At 44.4% G+C, this 18,038-nt stretch overlaps 1 protein-coding gene across 2 annotated transcripts; it reads right to left on the reverse strand.

The window, feature by feature from the left end:
- Positions 1–1,823: 1,823 nt before the first annotated feature.
- On the reverse strand, positions 1,824–17,763 carry LOC114618422 (eukaryotic translation initiation factor 3 subunit C). Of its 2 annotated transcripts, none has more exons than XM_028764137.1 (21): positions 17,675–17,763; positions 17,440–17,580; positions 16,218–16,283; positions 15,926–16,115; positions 15,134–15,259; positions 14,747–14,801; positions 14,542–14,648; positions 14,053–14,180; positions 10,040–10,199; positions 9,824–9,927; positions 8,992–9,133; positions 8,683–8,808; positions 8,483–8,576; positions 8,006–8,196; positions 7,545–7,769; positions 5,344–5,707; positions 2,683–2,842; positions 2,522–2,587; positions 2,351–2,438; positions 2,101–2,263; positions 1,824–1,997 (listed from the first exon to the last, which is right to left on the reverse strand). In XM_028764137.1, the coding sequence occupies exons 2-21, from the start codon at positions 17,538–17,540 to the stop codon at positions 1,915–1,917; spliced, it is 2,739 nt and encodes a 912-aa protein (XP_028619970.1). In that variant the 5' UTR covers positions 17,541–17,580; positions 17,675–17,763; the 3' UTR covers positions 1,824–1,914. The 2 variants fall into 2 exon arrangements, with proteins under 2 accessions (XP_028619970.1, XP_028619971.1); XM_028764138.1 differs by having other exon boundaries at positions 17,709–17,748.
- Between the last annotated feature and the right edge of the window lie 275 nt (positions 17,764–18,038).

The following is an 18,038-nucleotide window of genomic DNA, read 5'->3' on the forward strand; positions in this document are numbered from 1 at the left end:
GTCAGTATGTCGTCCACAAAATGTAAATGTCTACCAACAGGATCAGCTGACCTCCCGTGGCCACTACTCCATCCTTCCCTTCCTATGGCTTAAACAGGGACCTTCCAAGTACCTCATGCAACACCTGTCGCCCAACCTCCAAGTCTCGACCCACCTATGACTCAGTTTCAGTTTGCTAGACACCTCAGAGCTGACCAGTACACAGGCAAACTCATCTCCTACTGCTATACTTCTCCCAAAGATGCTCAAACTCCTGCTCCAATACCTCCTCGGATGTGCCTGAGTAGCAGCCACCCCGACTACTGTAATGGTAACAGCCTTAGTGTCTAACAGGAGCATCTGTCATCCTTGCTTCCTTCTACTCCTGGGTCCAGTGTGTCACACATACCTCCTCAACCTTTCCCCAACTTCTTACCCAGTCACCCTGGCTGCAGCTACTACTGCTTTCTGTGCTGGCTGGTTCTCTGCCTCCAATGTCACAATCTATAATGCTGCATCACTATCTTTTAAGAAAATTGATCCAAGGACTGGTAAGAGCACTCAGCAGGTAAAAGCACTTGCCACTAAGCTGGCTGCTCAGTTCAATCCCTCGGACCTGACCACCACAACCTGCCCCCTGACATCTACTACTGCATGTGTACGTGCACACACAACGAGATAAAGTAGTCAAGGCCAGGTAGTGGTGGTACACACCTTTAACTTCAGCACTCAGAAAAACTACACAGAGAAATGTCTCAAAAACCAACCCAAAAGGTAAGTATCTTAAAAATTGATTCAAGGCTAACCACACTGGCTCACACCCATATTTCCAGCACTTAGAAAGCAAAGCAAAAGGTTTAAAGCTAGGCTTAAAAGTTCAAAAGTAGCTTGAGTTATATAGAAAGTTCCATGACAGCTAAGGCCACACAGTACATTTTTTTTGACCCATTCCCATTATTTTGCCTGTAAAAGTCTAAAGCATTAAAAGCCTTTCCCCAATCCTCCTTTACTTTCTCCATTCCTCTCCCAATAACCATACTTCTCAAACTTGATTAAATACTCATCTGCAGAGAAAGGGATGCAGTTCACTTAGCAGGTACAAGGACCTAGTTTTGATCCCAGCATCATATAAAATAGGCATGGTGGGACACACATGTAATCTGAGCACTGGGGAGGTGAAGGCAAAAGGATCAGAAATCTGGTTTGAGGCCAGCCTGTGATACATGAGACACCATTTCAATAATTATATTGATAACAATCATCTGTAAGAAGAAAAAGGCTTCTAAGCAGGCAAGATGGCACATGCCTATAATCCCAGCACTCGGGAAGTGGAAGCAGAAGGGGTCAGGAGGAGTTCAAGGCTAGCCTGGGGAACATAAGACCCAATCTTAAAAAACAAACAAACAAAACCAATAAAACTTCCTATCTATGGAAACTGAAATTTATAAAATACAACAGGAGTCATACAAATTATTAGAAAAATAGTAACAGGGTCAGATATTTCAGTAATAGTTTCTCAATGCTTACTTGTGGTTATGGTACTTGGTCTACACTAGTTAACAGTGAATCTGATACACAGTGGTTTGGACTAACTCTTCCTGCCTGACAAATCACTACCTACCCAACTCCAGGCCCATTACACCTTCCGTACACTACACCTGCAATCACATTCTGTTCAATATACCTAACGCCTCCTTCATATTTTTGTTGTAACATGTTAGGACATTTTCCTGCTGATGTCAAAGAGTAGCAAGCCTTTGAAGTGAGGGGCGTGTCCAGGTCACCTTGCATCTGTAGTGATGGAGACTGGGACAGCTATGTGGCACAAGCAGACAACAAGCAGCTACATCAACTCAACAGACCTTTAATGACCGGGATGAGTTTAGGAACAAAAAGGTAGACAGTCTGGTCACAGGGACAACAGACGTGGAGAACTTAGTAGGCTGTCTGAGACTGCTGCTGGCGGTAGCCACCACGGCGCATATAGCCTTCATTTTTCCGGTAACCATCCTTTTGGTCTGCAGGTAAAAAAATGGATAGGAAAGAGTGGGAGTGAGCGCCTGGAGACAGACACAGGTGCAAGGATGGTGGGAGAATGGAGCGATGGGACCACTCACTCACCTCGGAAATAGCCACCATAGGTTCCCTGCTTATGGTCAAACACTCGTTCATTATTCTCCACTAGGCTGCCAAGCTTCTCGGCCAGCTGCAGAGCCAGGTTCTGCTGGGCAGTGGGCTCTGTCCGGTGCATCACGACCGTCTGTGTGGGCTGGTCCAGGGAAGCCTGGTGGGAGTGAGAGGGACAGTCAGGTCAGTCTATACTGGCTTCTCTGAAGCTATACCTCCTCAATCTACCAGCTCTGGCCCTCACCATCAACTCTTCATTAATGATCATCTTGCTGATGATGGAGTGAACAGTGGGTAGATCCAGCTCGAACATATCTGATAGTGTCTCCATACTGAGGAAAAAAAGCAGGAAATGGGGCCGTTAGGAACAGTACTCACAAAGCTGGGCCCCTTTGTGCCTCTGAGCCCATCTTACCTGATTGAGTCATAGACACTGCTGTAGGTAAAAAGGTAGGTCCTCAGAGACTCTTCCTGGATCTTCCTGTGAGGAGAGGACAAAAAAATCGTGAGGTCCCAAAGGAAGGAGACTGGCCAATCTTTTCCTCTCCACCCATCCTGGCTCCCTTTAGTGCTCACCGAACCAGCATGGTGCGGACTTTGTCTGCCTCAGGGAAAAGGTCCCACACTTTCCCATTCATCTTCTCATTAATGATGAAACTGTGGCAGGTCTTCCAGTCACCCATCTTCATGGCCTTGGAGGCAGCAACCACATGCTCCCTCATTGACTCAGGAGGACCTGAAAGGGTGAGAATAAGGCAGGATGGAAACAAACTCAAGGCTCTGCCCTCGTGAGTATTGTTTAAGGAGAAGCAGAGGCCAGAAGAGCAAACAACTAGGCTAGAGACTTTCCTAGCTCTCCACTGAGTAGCCACAGGACTATAAGTCACTTAATAGCTGAAGACACTTTGGATTGAACTAAACCAGTCCATAAACACACTTCAAGGGACAGCTGAAATCTGTGAAACTGTTGACAAATGGTTAAGTGTACATCCTCATGTGTATTTTCCTAGAAAAAAGGTCTACAACTTTAATCAGATTATCTTAAAGTTCCTTGACCTTAAAAAAGTCATTGAACAGCAGTGGAACAAGCCTTTAATTCCATCAGAGGCTGGCAGATTTCTGTGAGTTCAAGGCCAGCCTGATCTACAGACTGAATTCCAGGTCAGAGCTACACAGAAAAACCCTCTCTCAAAACCAAACAAAAAAACAAACAAGAAAACAACAGCAAAAAGGCTAGGGACTGGAGAAATGGCACCGTGGTTAAGGGCAATTGGTACTTTTCAAGAGAACCTGGGTTCAATTTCAAGTACCTAACAGGTGGCTCACAACCCTCTGTACTCCAGTTCTAACAGACTTTTTGCTCCTGTGGGCACACAGGGCTGGAGATGGCTCTACAGCAGCTAAAGAGCCCCTACTGCTCTTGACAGGGACCTAGGTTTGGTTGTCAGCATCCACAAGCATTTATAACTGTAGTTCTGGAAAATCTGATGCACTAGTCTGGCCTTGCCAGCACCTACACCATATGCGGTACTAAACACACAGGGCAAGTACACAGATTTTCAAAGTTTGAGCCAGTTATGGTGGCATAAACCTTTAATCCCAGAACTCAGGAGAAGCAGGCTGATCTGAGTTTGAAGCCAGTCTCATTTACATAACAAGTTTCAGGACAGCCAGGGATACTCAAGAGAAACCCTGCTTCCAAAAAAATAAAAAAAAATAAATAAATTTACCAAATTTCACTTGAAAGTGGCTCATTTATTCTCCTTAAAAAGTTTAGTCTTGGACTGAAGAGATGGCTCAGTGTTTAGGCATCCTCTGATTGCTACAGGTATTTATGGTAAACATGTGATCACCAACTCCCAACAGTAAGTAAGTAAGTAAGTAAGTAATAAATAAATAAATGTAAAAAGAACTTCAAGACAAATATATTTAGTCTCAACCTAAAATGATGTCTATGAAACCACAGGGTTTTATGTATTGATTAGGAACTCAGGCTCCCAAATACTATCTTGCGGGACAAGCCAAAATATAACTGGCATTTAGGAAAAAGCACACAAGTTTCAAGTCTGGGAATGGGTAGCTTATACGAATACGGCAAACACTAGGGCAAGCATGCGCTAGGACCAGACCCACTTTACCACTTTAAAAAGACAGTGTTAGCCAGGCATGGTGACAACACGCCTTTCAACACAGCACCAGGGAGGCAGAGGCAGGCAGATTTCTGAGTTCTGTAGGCCAGCCTGGTCTACAGAGTGAGTTCCAGGACAGCCAGGGCTATACAGAGAAACTCTGTCTCGAAAAACCACAAAAAAAAAATAAAATGAAATAAATAAATAAATATAAAAAATCAACCTGTTCTATACATGGCAACCTGTCAGAACTCATTCCTACAAGTTGTCCTATGAATCCCATATGTATGTGCACACAAACAATATATAAACCAGTGTAAAGTATTTAAACAAGATTAGAGACTCAAAGAGTATCTCTATAAGTCAAGCAAGAGTTCAAAGCTAAAAAAGATACTGTTTTGTTTTGTTTTTTCCTGAAGCAGTCTGGTTATGTAGCCAAGGAGAGCCTCAAGAGGTCTTCCTGTCTAAGTTTCCCAAGCACTAAGATTAATAGTGTGTATAATTGGGCTGGTGAGATGGCTCAGCGGTTAAGAGCACTGACTGCTTTTCCAGAGGCCCTGAGTTCAAATCCCAGCAACCACATGGTGGCTCACAACCATCCGTAATGAGACAGGATGCCCTCTTCTGGTGTGTCTGAAGACAGCGACAGTGTACTCATAAATAAAATAAATAAATAAATCTTTAAAAAAAAAAAAAAAAAAGAGCACTGACTGCTCTACTGGAGGTCATAAGTTCAAATCCCAGCAACCACATGGTGGCTCGCAACCATACGTAATGAGATCTGATGCCCTCTTCTGGTGTGTTTGAAGACAGCTACAGTGTACTCATATAAATAAAAATGAATAAATCTTAAAAAAAATAAAAATAAAAAAGATGATTACTAAGTAGCCCTGGCTAGCCTGGAACTTTCTTGGTAGAGTAGGCTGACCTCAAACTCAGCATGACTTGAATAATGAATTATTATTTCCGAGAGACTGTGCCAGGCAGACGCATCAATATAAAATATAAATCAAAAGCAGTGAGGAAAGTTATTCCATTAATTTCTCTTAATGCTTATGGGCAAGCAAAGATCCAAGAAGTGTACAGGACCACAGAGGCCCACACTCACCTAGCAGGGGCTGCCGCTCGCCCACCCGCAGTTGGTGATGGAACTGTTTGCTGATCATGCGTCGGCGGGCGTCACTCTCATGGGCAGCCATGTAGGGGATCTCCAGGAGCATAGCAGACACCAGATAGACACACTCCAGCAGTTCCAGGTTGATGTGTAGGTGAAAGGGCACCTGTCGGCGTCGCTCTACCTTTTCCTGTTCCTGATTGCGCTCCTGCAGGCTGCGCAGCAGCAGACCCTGACCCAGAAGCTCCTTGGCACGACCACTGGACTGAATATCCAGAAGTGCATTGTGTGCATCTTTTGTTAGGCCTTGGCGGAAAGCGCAGATCCCCAGTTGCACCATGGTCCGGTTATACAGGATCTAGGCACAAAGGACAGAAGTGACAGCCTCAGGTAAACTGTTTACTAAGGCCTATCTTCCATTCTAGGCGTGGAGTGTGCAGGACAAAATTACTATGAGAACAGAGAAAAAAATAAACAAAATGAGAGGAAAATTTAGAAAGTATGTATGTATGTATGTATGTATGTATGTATGTATGTCAGTCAGTCAGTCAATGGAGGCTTGGTAAAGGCTTCATTATGAAGAATAGCTACGCATTAAAGAAGCCATACAGATAAATAGGGACAAGGTCCACATAGGAAAAGGGAGTGTGGTAGTTCAGATGAATAACACCTAAGTATACTTGAAAAACGAGAGTGATGTGGCTGAGACTGGTCAAAGAGCTTCCCATAAACCAGGAGTAGGCACACATAAAGCAGGATGGAAAGACGAGAAACCATGGCAAAGTTCTGAGCAAGCAGGTAATAAAACTTGACTTAACAGGGTTACTCTGCCTATCACACTAAGAAATGCACAGAAAGACAAAGGGGACGTGAAGTGAAAACAGAGAGGAAGGGCCGAGCAGTGGTGGGCACGCCTTTAATCCCAGCACCAAGACTAAGAGGCCAGCCTGGTCTACAGAGTGAGTTGCAGGACAGCTATGACTACACAGAGAAACCCTGTATCAAAAAACCACATACACACACACACACACACACACAAAAGGCAAGATCAGGAGGAAGGTGATGGGTTGATGATCTCTTAGGAAAAGGCAAAGGATAGTCTGTTAAGAAGCGATCAGACATAGACTACAAAGAAAAATGGCTTCAGAATCAGATGTAACATGAAAAAAAGAACCAGGCGTGGGCCAGGCAAGGTGGCACACACCTGCAATCTTAGAATTCAGGAAGTACAGGCGGGTGGGTCTGAGTGACCCGGAATAAAAAAGAACCAGCAATGCCAAACATGGCACTGGGATTTCTGGGCTTACTAGATGAAGAACATGCAGATTTGCAAGACACACAAGATTATGAACAGAAGAAATCTGGGAGGCAGAGATTAAGGTTTCTTATTTGAGTGAGGGTTTTGCTATGCAGTGTCATACTGGCAAGTTTTCTATTACCAACCTCTGGGACACACAGCTCAAGACTAAGTTTATTATATACAATATTTAGTGTATATTATAATCTCATATAAATACTACATATAGTAAATTGTATCCAGTAATAAAAATATTAGAGATCAAGAATATAAATTCAGGGGTTGGAGAGATGGCTCAGCAGTTAAAAGCACTGACTGCTGTCGGGCAGTGGTGGCGCACACCTTTAATCCCAGCACTTGGGAGGTAGAGACAGGCAGATCTCTGAGTTCGAGGCCAGCCTGGTCTACAGAGTGAGTTCCAGGACAGCTAGGGCTATACAGAGAAACCCTGTCTAGAAAAGCCAAAAACAAACAAAACAAAAAACAAAAAACAAAAAAAAAAAAAACCTGCCAGTTATCTTAAATATACACAAGAGGGATCTATACCTCAGATACAGCTTTTAGTATTTTTTTTTCTATATAAAAAGGTCCTCAAGATGTTGCTGGCTCCCCTACTGCCATGAATCCTGCTAATTTCTCTCTAGTATATCCTAATACAGCCCAGTTACCTAGGACCCCTTTTCTCCTAATTTAACAACTGCTTCAAAGATTTTTTTTTTTAATCTTTCTAGAAAAGTAAGATGAGCTCCTAATGTTTTGAACCAGATACTAGGTAGTTAGGTAGGAAAATAAACAAATAAGCAAGCAAACAGATTTGGGAAAGACTAAGCCCTATCTGGGTCTACACTAGTTGACCACGTGGTAATTGTTGTTGAGTCTGTCTACCTTCCCTGCATACCTGCACCGGCGGGTCTGCGTGCTGGATGTTGTCCTGCAGGTGGCTCATGAGCATGAGGTCCCGGGCCTGATACCAGCGGGAGTGGAGCGCATGATGGTAGATATGGCAGAGGATGGCACAGGTACGGATCCGGTCTGTACGGTCCTTGGCATAGATGTATTTGCACAGTCGTTCCATTAGCACAGCTGAGTCCTCACCCTCATTTTCTGCCTGGTCTTGCTCAGACTAGAGGAATGGGAAGTTGTTAGCAATGGCTATCCAGCAAAGACCACAGCTTTAAATGGCTTAGGCCCTAGCATCAAAACAAGGCACTCTTTCCAACTGCAGTCCATCTGACACCCAACCCCCACCCCTTCTACTTCAAACGTCCCTTGGGGATAGAAGACTTATCATCAAGGCCTAATAGACAAGGAAGATAAATTTACACTCTCTTGTTCCTCATGATCACCAAATAATCTCACCTTTGAGGACCCTTCAGGAGGAGTAAGCTGACGCTGATGGGCCTTGTAATCAAACTTGTAGTAAGTGTGCAGGATGCGCCTCAAGTAGATCTGGCAGATCTCCTCAGTGGTACCTTTCTCCTCCAGGTAGCGCTGCACACGCTCAATGATGGCACATACTTGTGCCTCATCCTTCAGGTGCTCCACATACTCTGGTAAGGAGGACACCCACCCTCATCTCAGACATGGGTACCGCCTTTCCCAACCATCCATCTCCAGCAATCCAAACATTTTGGTTTCCCCTCTACACTTACACCCCCAAAACAGCATCCTCTTCCATGAGCTTACCATCTCACTGCTTAGCCAAGTATCTGAATTACCAACTTGGTCAACAGGGCCTATAAATCTAGCACTTGTCTCTGACTTTATATAATGCTAACAATTAGTATTATTTCCTATACTTTACTGTCACCAAAGTCCCCGCTTGCTTAGGTTTACCTTGGGAGTGAGGATCAGTATTTTGCATTATTTTGGTAAATTCTTCGTCCATTCGCTCCACCAAAGTTAGGATGCAGCCTCGTACACGCAGTGGCTAAAGAATTATGCAAAGAAGGAACACAGTTAATGCAGGTTTGTATCTTAACCTCAATTCCTGTCTCTACCGCTTTCCCAGGTAGCCTGCCAATCCCTCTCTTTACCTGATCAAAATTGTGTAAGTTCTCACTCTCTTCCAAAATGTTCTCTCCAACAAAGATGTTGGAATGTGCAACCAAGGTATCCATCAGTTCATTGATGCAATCCAGGCACATCTGCCACATCTCTGGCTGTCAAGAGATGAAGTGACAAAGTTAGAGGGATGCAGTAAGTGATGTTTCTAAAGAACCCTTTCACCAAGAATCACAGGGCCTTCAACACACAAGGCTGCTGTAGGCCGCAGGCGTTCAAACAGTAAGTACCTTCTCTTGACCACCCCCAACTCAACCCCAGTACTTTTCTGTTGTCCTCACCTTCATATACGTGGCCAGGTTAGGGTTGTAATCGTAGAGAGAGGCAATGATATTGAACTTGATCTTGACAATGACACCCACCCCCAGGTTGTTTTCAGAAGCAATCTGAACCAGCAGCTGGAGCAATTCAATCTGGGTGGCACTGGAGGGACACAGAACTAGGTAAGGCTTTGGAGATAAATCAGCCAGTCCCATCCTGTTATGCAGGATATCCTCTTTAGATCAGCAAAGCACCTGATTGCACGTCTTCACCATCTGCATATATGTTTCTTTCTTATTTGTGTATTCTCTTGAGACAAGTTTCCATGTAGTTCAGGCAGGCCTTGAGCATGTTATGCAGCTAAGGAGGCCCTATAATTTCTGATTCTCTTACCTTCACCACCCAAGTGCTGGGATTACAGCTGTGTATCACATCTGGTTTTATGTGATGCCAGGACTCTAACCCAGGGTTTCACAAATGCTAGGCAAGCACTCTACAATAGAATTATATCCCCAACCCTTGCTTCTCTTTTAAACTCCCAACAGAAACAATAGTAAAGCTAGCCATCCTTAGGTGCTATTTATAAAAGGTCTTCATTCTGTCCATCCTATCTGATTACCTAATCAACTGCAGACATACATCATTTCCATGTAACAGACTGCACTAGAAATTCTGTAGTTCAAAGTTATAAGAGTATACAAAAGGAAAAAGACAGGTAGGTCCCCAGTGTACAAGCACAGATAATATTCTCTCAAAATGGAGTGATGTCCACTCACATCAATGTTTAACTGTGCTATGAAGAAAGCTTTCAAACTATAACGAAGTAGCCACGCCCAAGCCTGCACATCTTACCGGTCTGTCCCCTTCTTGCCTCTGACCTGCAGAATCTCATTCAGTTTCTTGATGACAACAGCATGAGTGATCTCAGTGCCCTTGGCAAACATTTTTGGTTTCTCCTGGTTAAAAACATATTGTTACATGAATGTCAACAGGAACCTGTTCTTGCTTTAGGCTCCTCCCACTGCAGCCAGGTGGGCACCCTCTATACTGACTCCTTTAAATGCTCACCTTAACAAGTGGCACGCCACCTCGGACCCGCTCCCACTCCCCGCCCTCATTGTCCTCCTCCTCCTCATCCAGGCGCTTAGACTTCCTGTCGTGCTTCTTCTTTGCTTTGTCTTCTCGTTTTTTTTCAGCTGCTTTTTTGTCCTCCTCTGTGGTGGGTGCCCTGACAGAAGATAAGGGAGAAAATGAACAAGTCCTTTCCTCACCTCTGAGGCACCCTCTTCCCAAATGCTGGGGTTACAGGTATATACCACCAATACTTAATTTACACAGAGCTTAGGGATCAAACCCAGGACCTCATGCATTCTAGGCAAGCATTCTATCAACTGAGTTACATCCCTAGGCCCAAACTCACTTCTCAGATTTTACAAATACACCAACTATGCTCAGTAAGTTGAACTCTTTTGGTCTATAGAGAATATCCACCATGCCCGCGGTTCTGAGACTGAAGGAGGAGCTTGAGCTTCTCATCATCAGTGCTTCCAATCAACCTCGTTCTTCTGGTACTGAAGTTTTACTTAGTGCTAAGGATATTGTGATTCATACTTTATATATATTTTTAAATTTATTTATTGTATGTAAATACACTGTAGCTGTCTTCAGACACCCCAGAGGAGGGCATCAGATCTCATTACGGATGGTTGAAAGCCACCATGTGGTTGCTGGGATTTGAACTCATGACCTCTGGAAGACCAGTCAGTGCTCTTAACCACTGAGCCATCTCACCAGCCCGTGATTCATACTTTAAAAAAGTAGAAATAATTCACCCTACAAATTCAAAGTCAAAAGATCTATAATTTGGGTTTGACATTTCTTAAGACACATTGCATCTCAGTATAGTTATATCTTTTCTGTTCTAAAATTATTTTATATATCTAAATGTCTTGCCTCCACACATGTATGTACATCATATGCATGGCTACCTACTACCTGCTGAAGCCAGGATGAAGACATCAGACACTCCTGGGACTGGAGTTACATATGGTTGTGAGCTATTACGTGGGAATTGAACCTATGTCCTCTACAATAGCAACAAGTGTTCTGAACCAGCAAGTGAACTTTCCAGTGCTTTTGGCTTATTTTATGGATAGGCTGGAACTCTTTATGTAGACCTGGCTGATCTTGAACTCAGAGATACAAACACCCCCTCCCCAAACGTGTGTGTGTGTGTATACATACACACACACACACACACACACACACACACACACACACACACACAATTATACCCAATTAAAGCTATTAAAAACTTCAAAGATGTCAAGAGTGGAGAAACATCCTATAATCCAAGTATGGAAGGTGAAAAGAATTTCAAGGGTTCAAGGCCAACCTAGATACAGGTAATCTCGTCCCAACAAGACAAAACAAGGTCAAACAGAAAATACAATTAATAAACAAACAGTAATAAGCCCAAATACATTAATAACTACAATAACTATAAGTAAATCTGCCAAATGAAAAATAGAGACAAAGACCAGGCGGTGGCGGCACACACCAGAGGTGGGCAAATCTCTGAATTCAAGGCCTAGTTTACAAACAAAAACCTTGTCTCGAAAAACCAAAGAGGCTTGGCAGTGGTGGCGCACGACTTTACTCCCAGCACTTGGGAGGCAGAGGCAGGCAGATTTCTGAGTTCGAGGCCAGCCTGGTCTACAGAGTGAGTTCCAGGACAGCCAGGGCTACACAGAGAAACCCTGTCTTGAAAAAACCAAAAAAAAAAAAAAAAAAAAAAATGGGGGGGGAAGAAAGAAAAAGAAAAATAGAAGGGGCTGGTGAGATGGCTCAGGGATTAAGAGCACTGACTGCTCTTCCAGAGGTCCTGAGTTCAATTCCCAGCAACCACAAGGTGGCTCACAACCATCTGTAATGGGATCTGATGCTTCTTCTGGGGTGTGTCTGAAGACAGCAACAGTGTACTCATATAAATAAAATAAGTAAATCTTAAAAAAAAAAAAAAGCCGGGCTGTGGTGGCTCACGCCTTTAATCCCAGCACTTGGGAGGCAAGAGGCAGTGGATTTCTGAGTTCAAGGCCAGCCTGGTCCACAGAATGAGTTCTAGGACAGCCAGGACCACACAGAGAAACCCTGTCTAGAAAAACAAAAAAACAAGAAAGAAAAAATAGAGATTAAGTTCTGGAGACAGGGGTGATGGTTGAACAATCACGAAAATGTAATTAATGGCAAAATAAATACTTAATGTTTAAAGTGGTAAATCTTATGTTAAAAACACAGCCAAAGGAAAAACTCAAAGACATAGTTGCACATGATTTATAGTCAAATCATGTTTATGATGTCCTACACTTAATTTTTCTCTAATTTTAAAGTACTTTTTAAGGATTGGAGAAATACAAATAACTCAGTAACACACTTGTGGTGTAAATGAGATCTGGGTTTGATTCCCGACATAAGCACAGATACACGCACCCCTATACCCATGTATGTAACAATTAATGGGAAAAAAGTAAGACTCTGAAAGAGCATGGATGACACAGGAGGGTTTGGAAGGAAAGGAAGGAGGAAATAATACATCATAAATCCACACCCCTGCCCCATTCACAAAACAGCCAGGTGTCGTAGCACCTGCTTGTGATCTCAGTTGTCAGGGACAGGTGATCCCTGGAGCTCACACCTCAGGCAGTAAGCTACAGGACAACAGAAGAACTCTGTCATAAAAAATAAGGCCAGGTTAGGCATGGTGTCACAGACGTTGTTAGCCTTCAATCACAGTACTTAGGAGGCAGCTACAGACAGATTTCCAAGTTCCAGGCTACCTTGACCTGTACAGTGAGATTCTGTCTCAAAACAAAACAAAAAATTTACCAAGCTGGATGGCTCCTGAGGAATACCACCCAAATGCACCCCGACTTCCACATACACACATGTACCCACTCGAACACACACTACATATACACACAAAAATAAAATTATGAAGGGCTGGAGAGATGGCTCAGTGATTAAGAGCACTGGCTGCTCTTCCAGAGGACCCAAGTTTAATCCCCAGCACTCATGCGGAGGTTCAGAAGAGCCTGTAATTCCAGTCTCAGGGATCCAAAACCACTTTCTGGCTTGTAGAGGCATGCCACAAATGTGGTACACAGCCATATATGAAAACAAAATAATAAGATCAAGTAAACTTGAAAGTTAATTACAGAACATTAAATATGTCTATTTTGGTAAAACTTCAGATTCTAATGCACTAGTAGTGTAAGTCTGTAAACTCTGCAAAGAGACGTAACAACGTGCCCAAACTTTGATCAGTCTTGTCTCTCTGAGGCTCTTGAAAATGCTTCTGAACAAAATGACTACCAACGTTCATTATCTTCTGTCTAGCCCTTTCTAGTATCAAGGAATTTACTGTTCCCTGTAGCAATGCAACTCAAATTTCTAAACCCAGTAGAGCAACCCAATGAGCCAATAGTGCAGTGTTCCTTTGAAGGCACTGCTCTGAGCCCTCTTACTCCTGCTTCCCTAATCCCACAGCTACCAAAGCTGAGACTGGGGACAGAGCCCCATCCGGTCCTTTCAGCGTCTGACCACTGCAGTTAAGTTTATGAAGGCTTGCTGCACTGCACATACCATGTACTGAGAAGCGGATTATCAGGAAGGGCAAACATAACAGCAGCTCTTACTGAGTGCCCACCACATGCTGGTCCTGAACAGAGCTGCTTCCCTATGCTACTGCTCACAGCTCACCTGGGGGTAATGCCCCTGCCCACTTCAGCTGCAAGAAACTGAAGACTGAAAGGTACAGCTTGCTGACTATCACATAACCAACAGACGCCACGGTGAGATTTTTATTGAGAGTATGGTTAAATATTTGAACTCTGGATCCTTCAAATCCTATATTCAAGCCACACTAGCTTGGCAACTTTGTACTTGGTTCTAAAATCCTGAGTAAAAGGAGATCAGTGGGCTTCTACCTACAGACTCTATGAAAGCAAAGGGCAACAGTGTTCTGAATGATTTTAGGCTTTAAAGCCCTTCTATCGTATATCCCAAAGCCATTACTTCCTTACTTTTTAAGGAACTTTGAGGCCAGAACAGTTTGTTTTCCTTCTCCTTCTTCTTCAGAGTCTGAATCAGAAGATGTGGAACTAGTGTCCCATTCTTCATCTTCAGAATCTTCAGAGTCTTCATCATCATCCTTTGAGGGAAGAGAGGATCAGGAGGAAGACAAAGCACTCTCTCCGCTCCTCCCACTGACACACATTCCAGGCATTTCCATAGACAGAACATGGAATCAGGGTATCACATGAAACAGTCCACTAAAACTCTGGAGATTACAAATTACTCAGGGGAATACCCACAACTCCCCAGCACAGTGGGGGCCTGGCAGTTGGATCTCAGTTCACCTAGTGTCCAACACAACAGGAAGCCTGTCCTTAAGTCAAATCCCACTAAGTCACTCTCTGAACCTCAGGATCCCATTAGATTACATTTCTTCTTCCCAAGACCTATATATCCTGAGAGGAAATCACCCCGAGGATATCCCTGGAAAATCTTACTTCCATCTTTTTGTGGAACTTTCGACTCTCCCCAGAAGATTCTGGTTTCTTCTTCAAGAAAGCTGCAGCACTGACTCCATCCTCATCTTCATCCTCATCTGAAGAGCCTGGTAGAAAGTGGGAGGGGAAAAAAGCCAGAACACTGAAGACCAAGATTGAAAACAGAAACCAGATCCAACTCTCTTCCATCAAGGTCTTCTCTCACCTTCTGAGTCTTCCTCATTCTTTTCTGCATCTTCATCCGCAGACTGTTCAGGGTTCTGCATTGAGGAAATCAGAGAACTAAGATGCCTACCATAAGCCAAGCATGGTGGCCCATGCCTTTAATCCTACCACTCAGGAGGCTCAGGCAGGCAGAGTCCAACACCAGCCTAGTCTACACAGTGAGTTCCAGAGGACTCAGAGCTACACAGTGAGACCTCCAACTCAACAACAAAAAAACAAAATGTCTGCCAAATATAAGCCATCCTTCTGAACCCCAGTCGGCTTGTGACGCTCTCTCCTTCGCCGTGTGTCATCCACTCAAGATCTGGAGCTTTGTCACAGGATCAAACTTCTCCTAGTTCAAAATCTTAGCCTCTGGCTGACTCACCTGCTTGTAGTTGGTGATGTGTGACTCAAAATCTCGGTTGTATTTTCGGATCTTCTGGCGCAAGGTACTCAGAGCCTTAGCGTTGTTTTTATTCATCTTCTTTTTTCCTTCTTTATCTTCCCAAAGCTAAAGAAAGGAAGAGTCAAAGGAAGAACACGGACCTGAGACTAAGTGGCATTTTCAAAATGCAGGCTTTAAATCACCTCTCAGGACCTTGCTATCTACACACCTTCTGCACCATTATTAACCAAGACTGTTAACCAAGCAACGCTGGGGACTCAGTGGAGACAAGCAGCCTACAGCTGACCTACATTCCAACCCTAAGTTATTTCCTGAAGACCTTTATAAATTTCTACTACGAATACAAAAGCAAAAGGTGATTTAAAACATAATACTAAGCCAGGTGGTGGGGGTGCATGCCTTCAATCCCAGCAATAGGGAGATCGTGGCAGGGAGGCAGAGGTGGGCAGATCTCTGAGTGTGAGGTCAGCCTGCTCTACAGAGTGAGTTCTAGGATGGCTGAGACTACACAGAAAAACCCTGCCCTGGGGCGGGGGGTTGGGGGGGAGAGGGGAGAGGAGAGAACAAAAATAACAAAAACAAAACAAAGCAAAACCCCAATAAATATAATTAAGCTCTTGTCCAAGAATAGGTTTCTCTCCTTGCTTTATCTCATTTTCTACTTTCTAGGAAGCACTGTACATAAGAAGGCAAAGACCCCCAGGAGACCCCTGGGAGCAGGAAAGCAGCACAGCCAGGCCCACAACCTCCTCTGTATCCTCAGAGTCACACCTCATTAAGATAGTCCTCCAGGTCAGCCAATATTCGGATATAGAACCGGGGGACACCTTCCTTGTCCACAATGCTCTTGGCTTTCCCATACGCTTTTCCCAGGAGCTCAAACTCTTCCAGACACTTGGTGACATCTCGAATCTTCATGGCATTACGGATGGTTCGTATAAGGTTGGTCAACTCCTCAAACCTGGGTAGGGAGTTCAAAGCCAGATTAGCCGTGTCTATCATGGAGAAAGCAACATCATCACTCCCTGTGTCCCCCCCCCCCCCCCGCCTCATATGGCCTCACCTCTTGTCCTTGGCACTTCGGACAACTCTCTTTGTATCCTCCTCATCCTCACTCAGTAACAAAGGCCTGTGTGGAAGGAACAGAGACCATTAACCTCCAGTCTCAGCTAGTATAATTTCTCCTCTAGGATGAGAACTGAAGCATGCACGACATCTTCTTTCCTGACCTTTATTCTTCATGCTCATCTTAAACAGCTGCAACTCTAAATGAGGTCTTTGTCAAACCCTGACAGTATCTACAGAAATGTCCCCAAGAACAAATAACTGAAGAGCTTATTTACTGTACGTGACAACTGTCTAAAGGCACATATGGCTACAGAAGCACCTAAGAAAGCAGCAGACAAAAGGCTCCTTAACAAATGGGAAGAGCTTCAAGGAGCTGGTACCTAGCCAGGTTCTAAAAAAGAAACATTTCCCAAAATAGGAGAGGCCACTAGTGAAGAAAAGTTTCAGTGAATTTTAACACGCTCTTTGCTTATATTTCTTTTCAATGAGATGGGTCAAAGCACTCAGTTTGCCACAGTGTCTCTATTCTTTTCTTTCCATGGTGTTAATTTTTCCTGATAATTTTTATGTGACAAGTGATAGTTTTTCACTTTGGACAGTTATGGAATTGTATTTACATGGATAAGAATGTGTGTATGTATATTTATCTACAATAATTCTCTACAAGATCTGGTGGAAGTAGGTATAAATGTCTTAAAGCACTACAGGCACACAGCAAAAACAATATTGTTTTGAGAACTGTTTCAAAATTCAAAAAATTTTAATTTGTAGAGATGGAGAAAAGACAGTAAAATAAAAGTGAACACAGCAGTGTTTAACATTTGCGCACAAAGCCAAATGACAGGATTTCAGCGCCAAACTAACCAAGCACTGAGGGTTTTTCTTCCATGAATACAAGTCACCAAGGACTAAGCTTCGTGGGAAGAGCTACAATATGGGGCGTTTTCGAAGGCCAGTGCGACACAGCCAGGGGCAAGAAGGGATATGAGAGATGGAATGTGAGCAAGAATTACGAGGATGCCGACTTCGAGCCCTTGAGAGCTGATGCAATAATAAGCAACGGGAAACCTCTGCTCCAGTACCGAGGATGTCGAGGACTCCCAAAGTTTACAGCGGGAGAGCTACCATTCTCAGACGTGTCCCATCCCACTCGCTCCCCCTCGCCCACACGAGCCCCGCAGCCCGCCAAACCCGTCCTCTCCGCGCCCCCAGCTCACTGTTTGCCGTAGTTCCCGGAGACGGGTTTGGTGACGAGCTCCTCCCCGGACAGGGACGACTCCGACTCACTGTCCGAGCCGGTGGTGAAAAATCGCGACATGGCGACGGCGCTGAAGAGCTGAGGCGCTCGCGGCCGGAACCTGAGGAAAACCGCGGCGTAAGGGTTTGGGGACAACCGCGGCTACCATCTCCCGACCTGGAACCCCGTTCCCGGCTGCACGCCCTCCCCCTTACCCTCAATCAAGCACGAGGCCCAAGAGACACAAACCAGCTGAGCTCGGGAGTCCTAGAGAGCAGGCGAGACAGGCGCAACGCCGGAAGAGGAAAAGGTTGGGGGCGTCACTTCCCAGAAGCACCAAAGAATGCGCCAAATAACTACAATTCCCAGCGGCCTTTGCGCTATACACGGCCTGGGACGAATTAGTTGCATAGGTTCTAAATCTTAAAAGTTTAAACTAGGCCGGGCGGTGGTGGCGCACCTTTAATCCCAGCACTTGGGAGGCAGAGGCAGGTGGATTTCTGAGTTCGAGGCCAGCCTGGTCTACAGAGTGAGTTCCAGGACAGCCAGGGCTACACAGAGAAAGTCTAAACTAAGACT

This window comes from Grammomys surdaster, unplaced genomic scaffold, assembly GCF_004785775.1.
Source record: "Grammomys surdaster isolate TR1022 unplaced genomic scaffold, NIH_TR_1.0 142, whole genome shotgun sequence".
Classification (NCBI taxonomy): Eukaryota; Metazoa; Chordata; class Mammalia; order Rodentia; family Muridae; genus Grammomys; species Grammomys surdaster.

Excerpts from the sequence above, each read along its gene's own strand:
- LOC114618422 (XM_028764137.1), bottom strand. The coding sequence starts at position 17,540 with ATGTCGCGATTTTTCACCACCGGCTCGGACAGTGAGTCGGAGTCGTCC. Across the intron at positions 16,116-16,217 it reads CGAAGTGCCAAGGACAAGAG|GTTTGAGGAGTTGACCAACC; the intron begins GTGAGGCCATAT and ends CTCCCTACCCAG. Across the intron at positions 14,649-14,746 it reads GAATGAGGAAGACTCAGAAG|GCTCTTCAGATGAGGATGAA; the intron begins GTGAGAGAAGAC and ends ACTTTCTACCAG.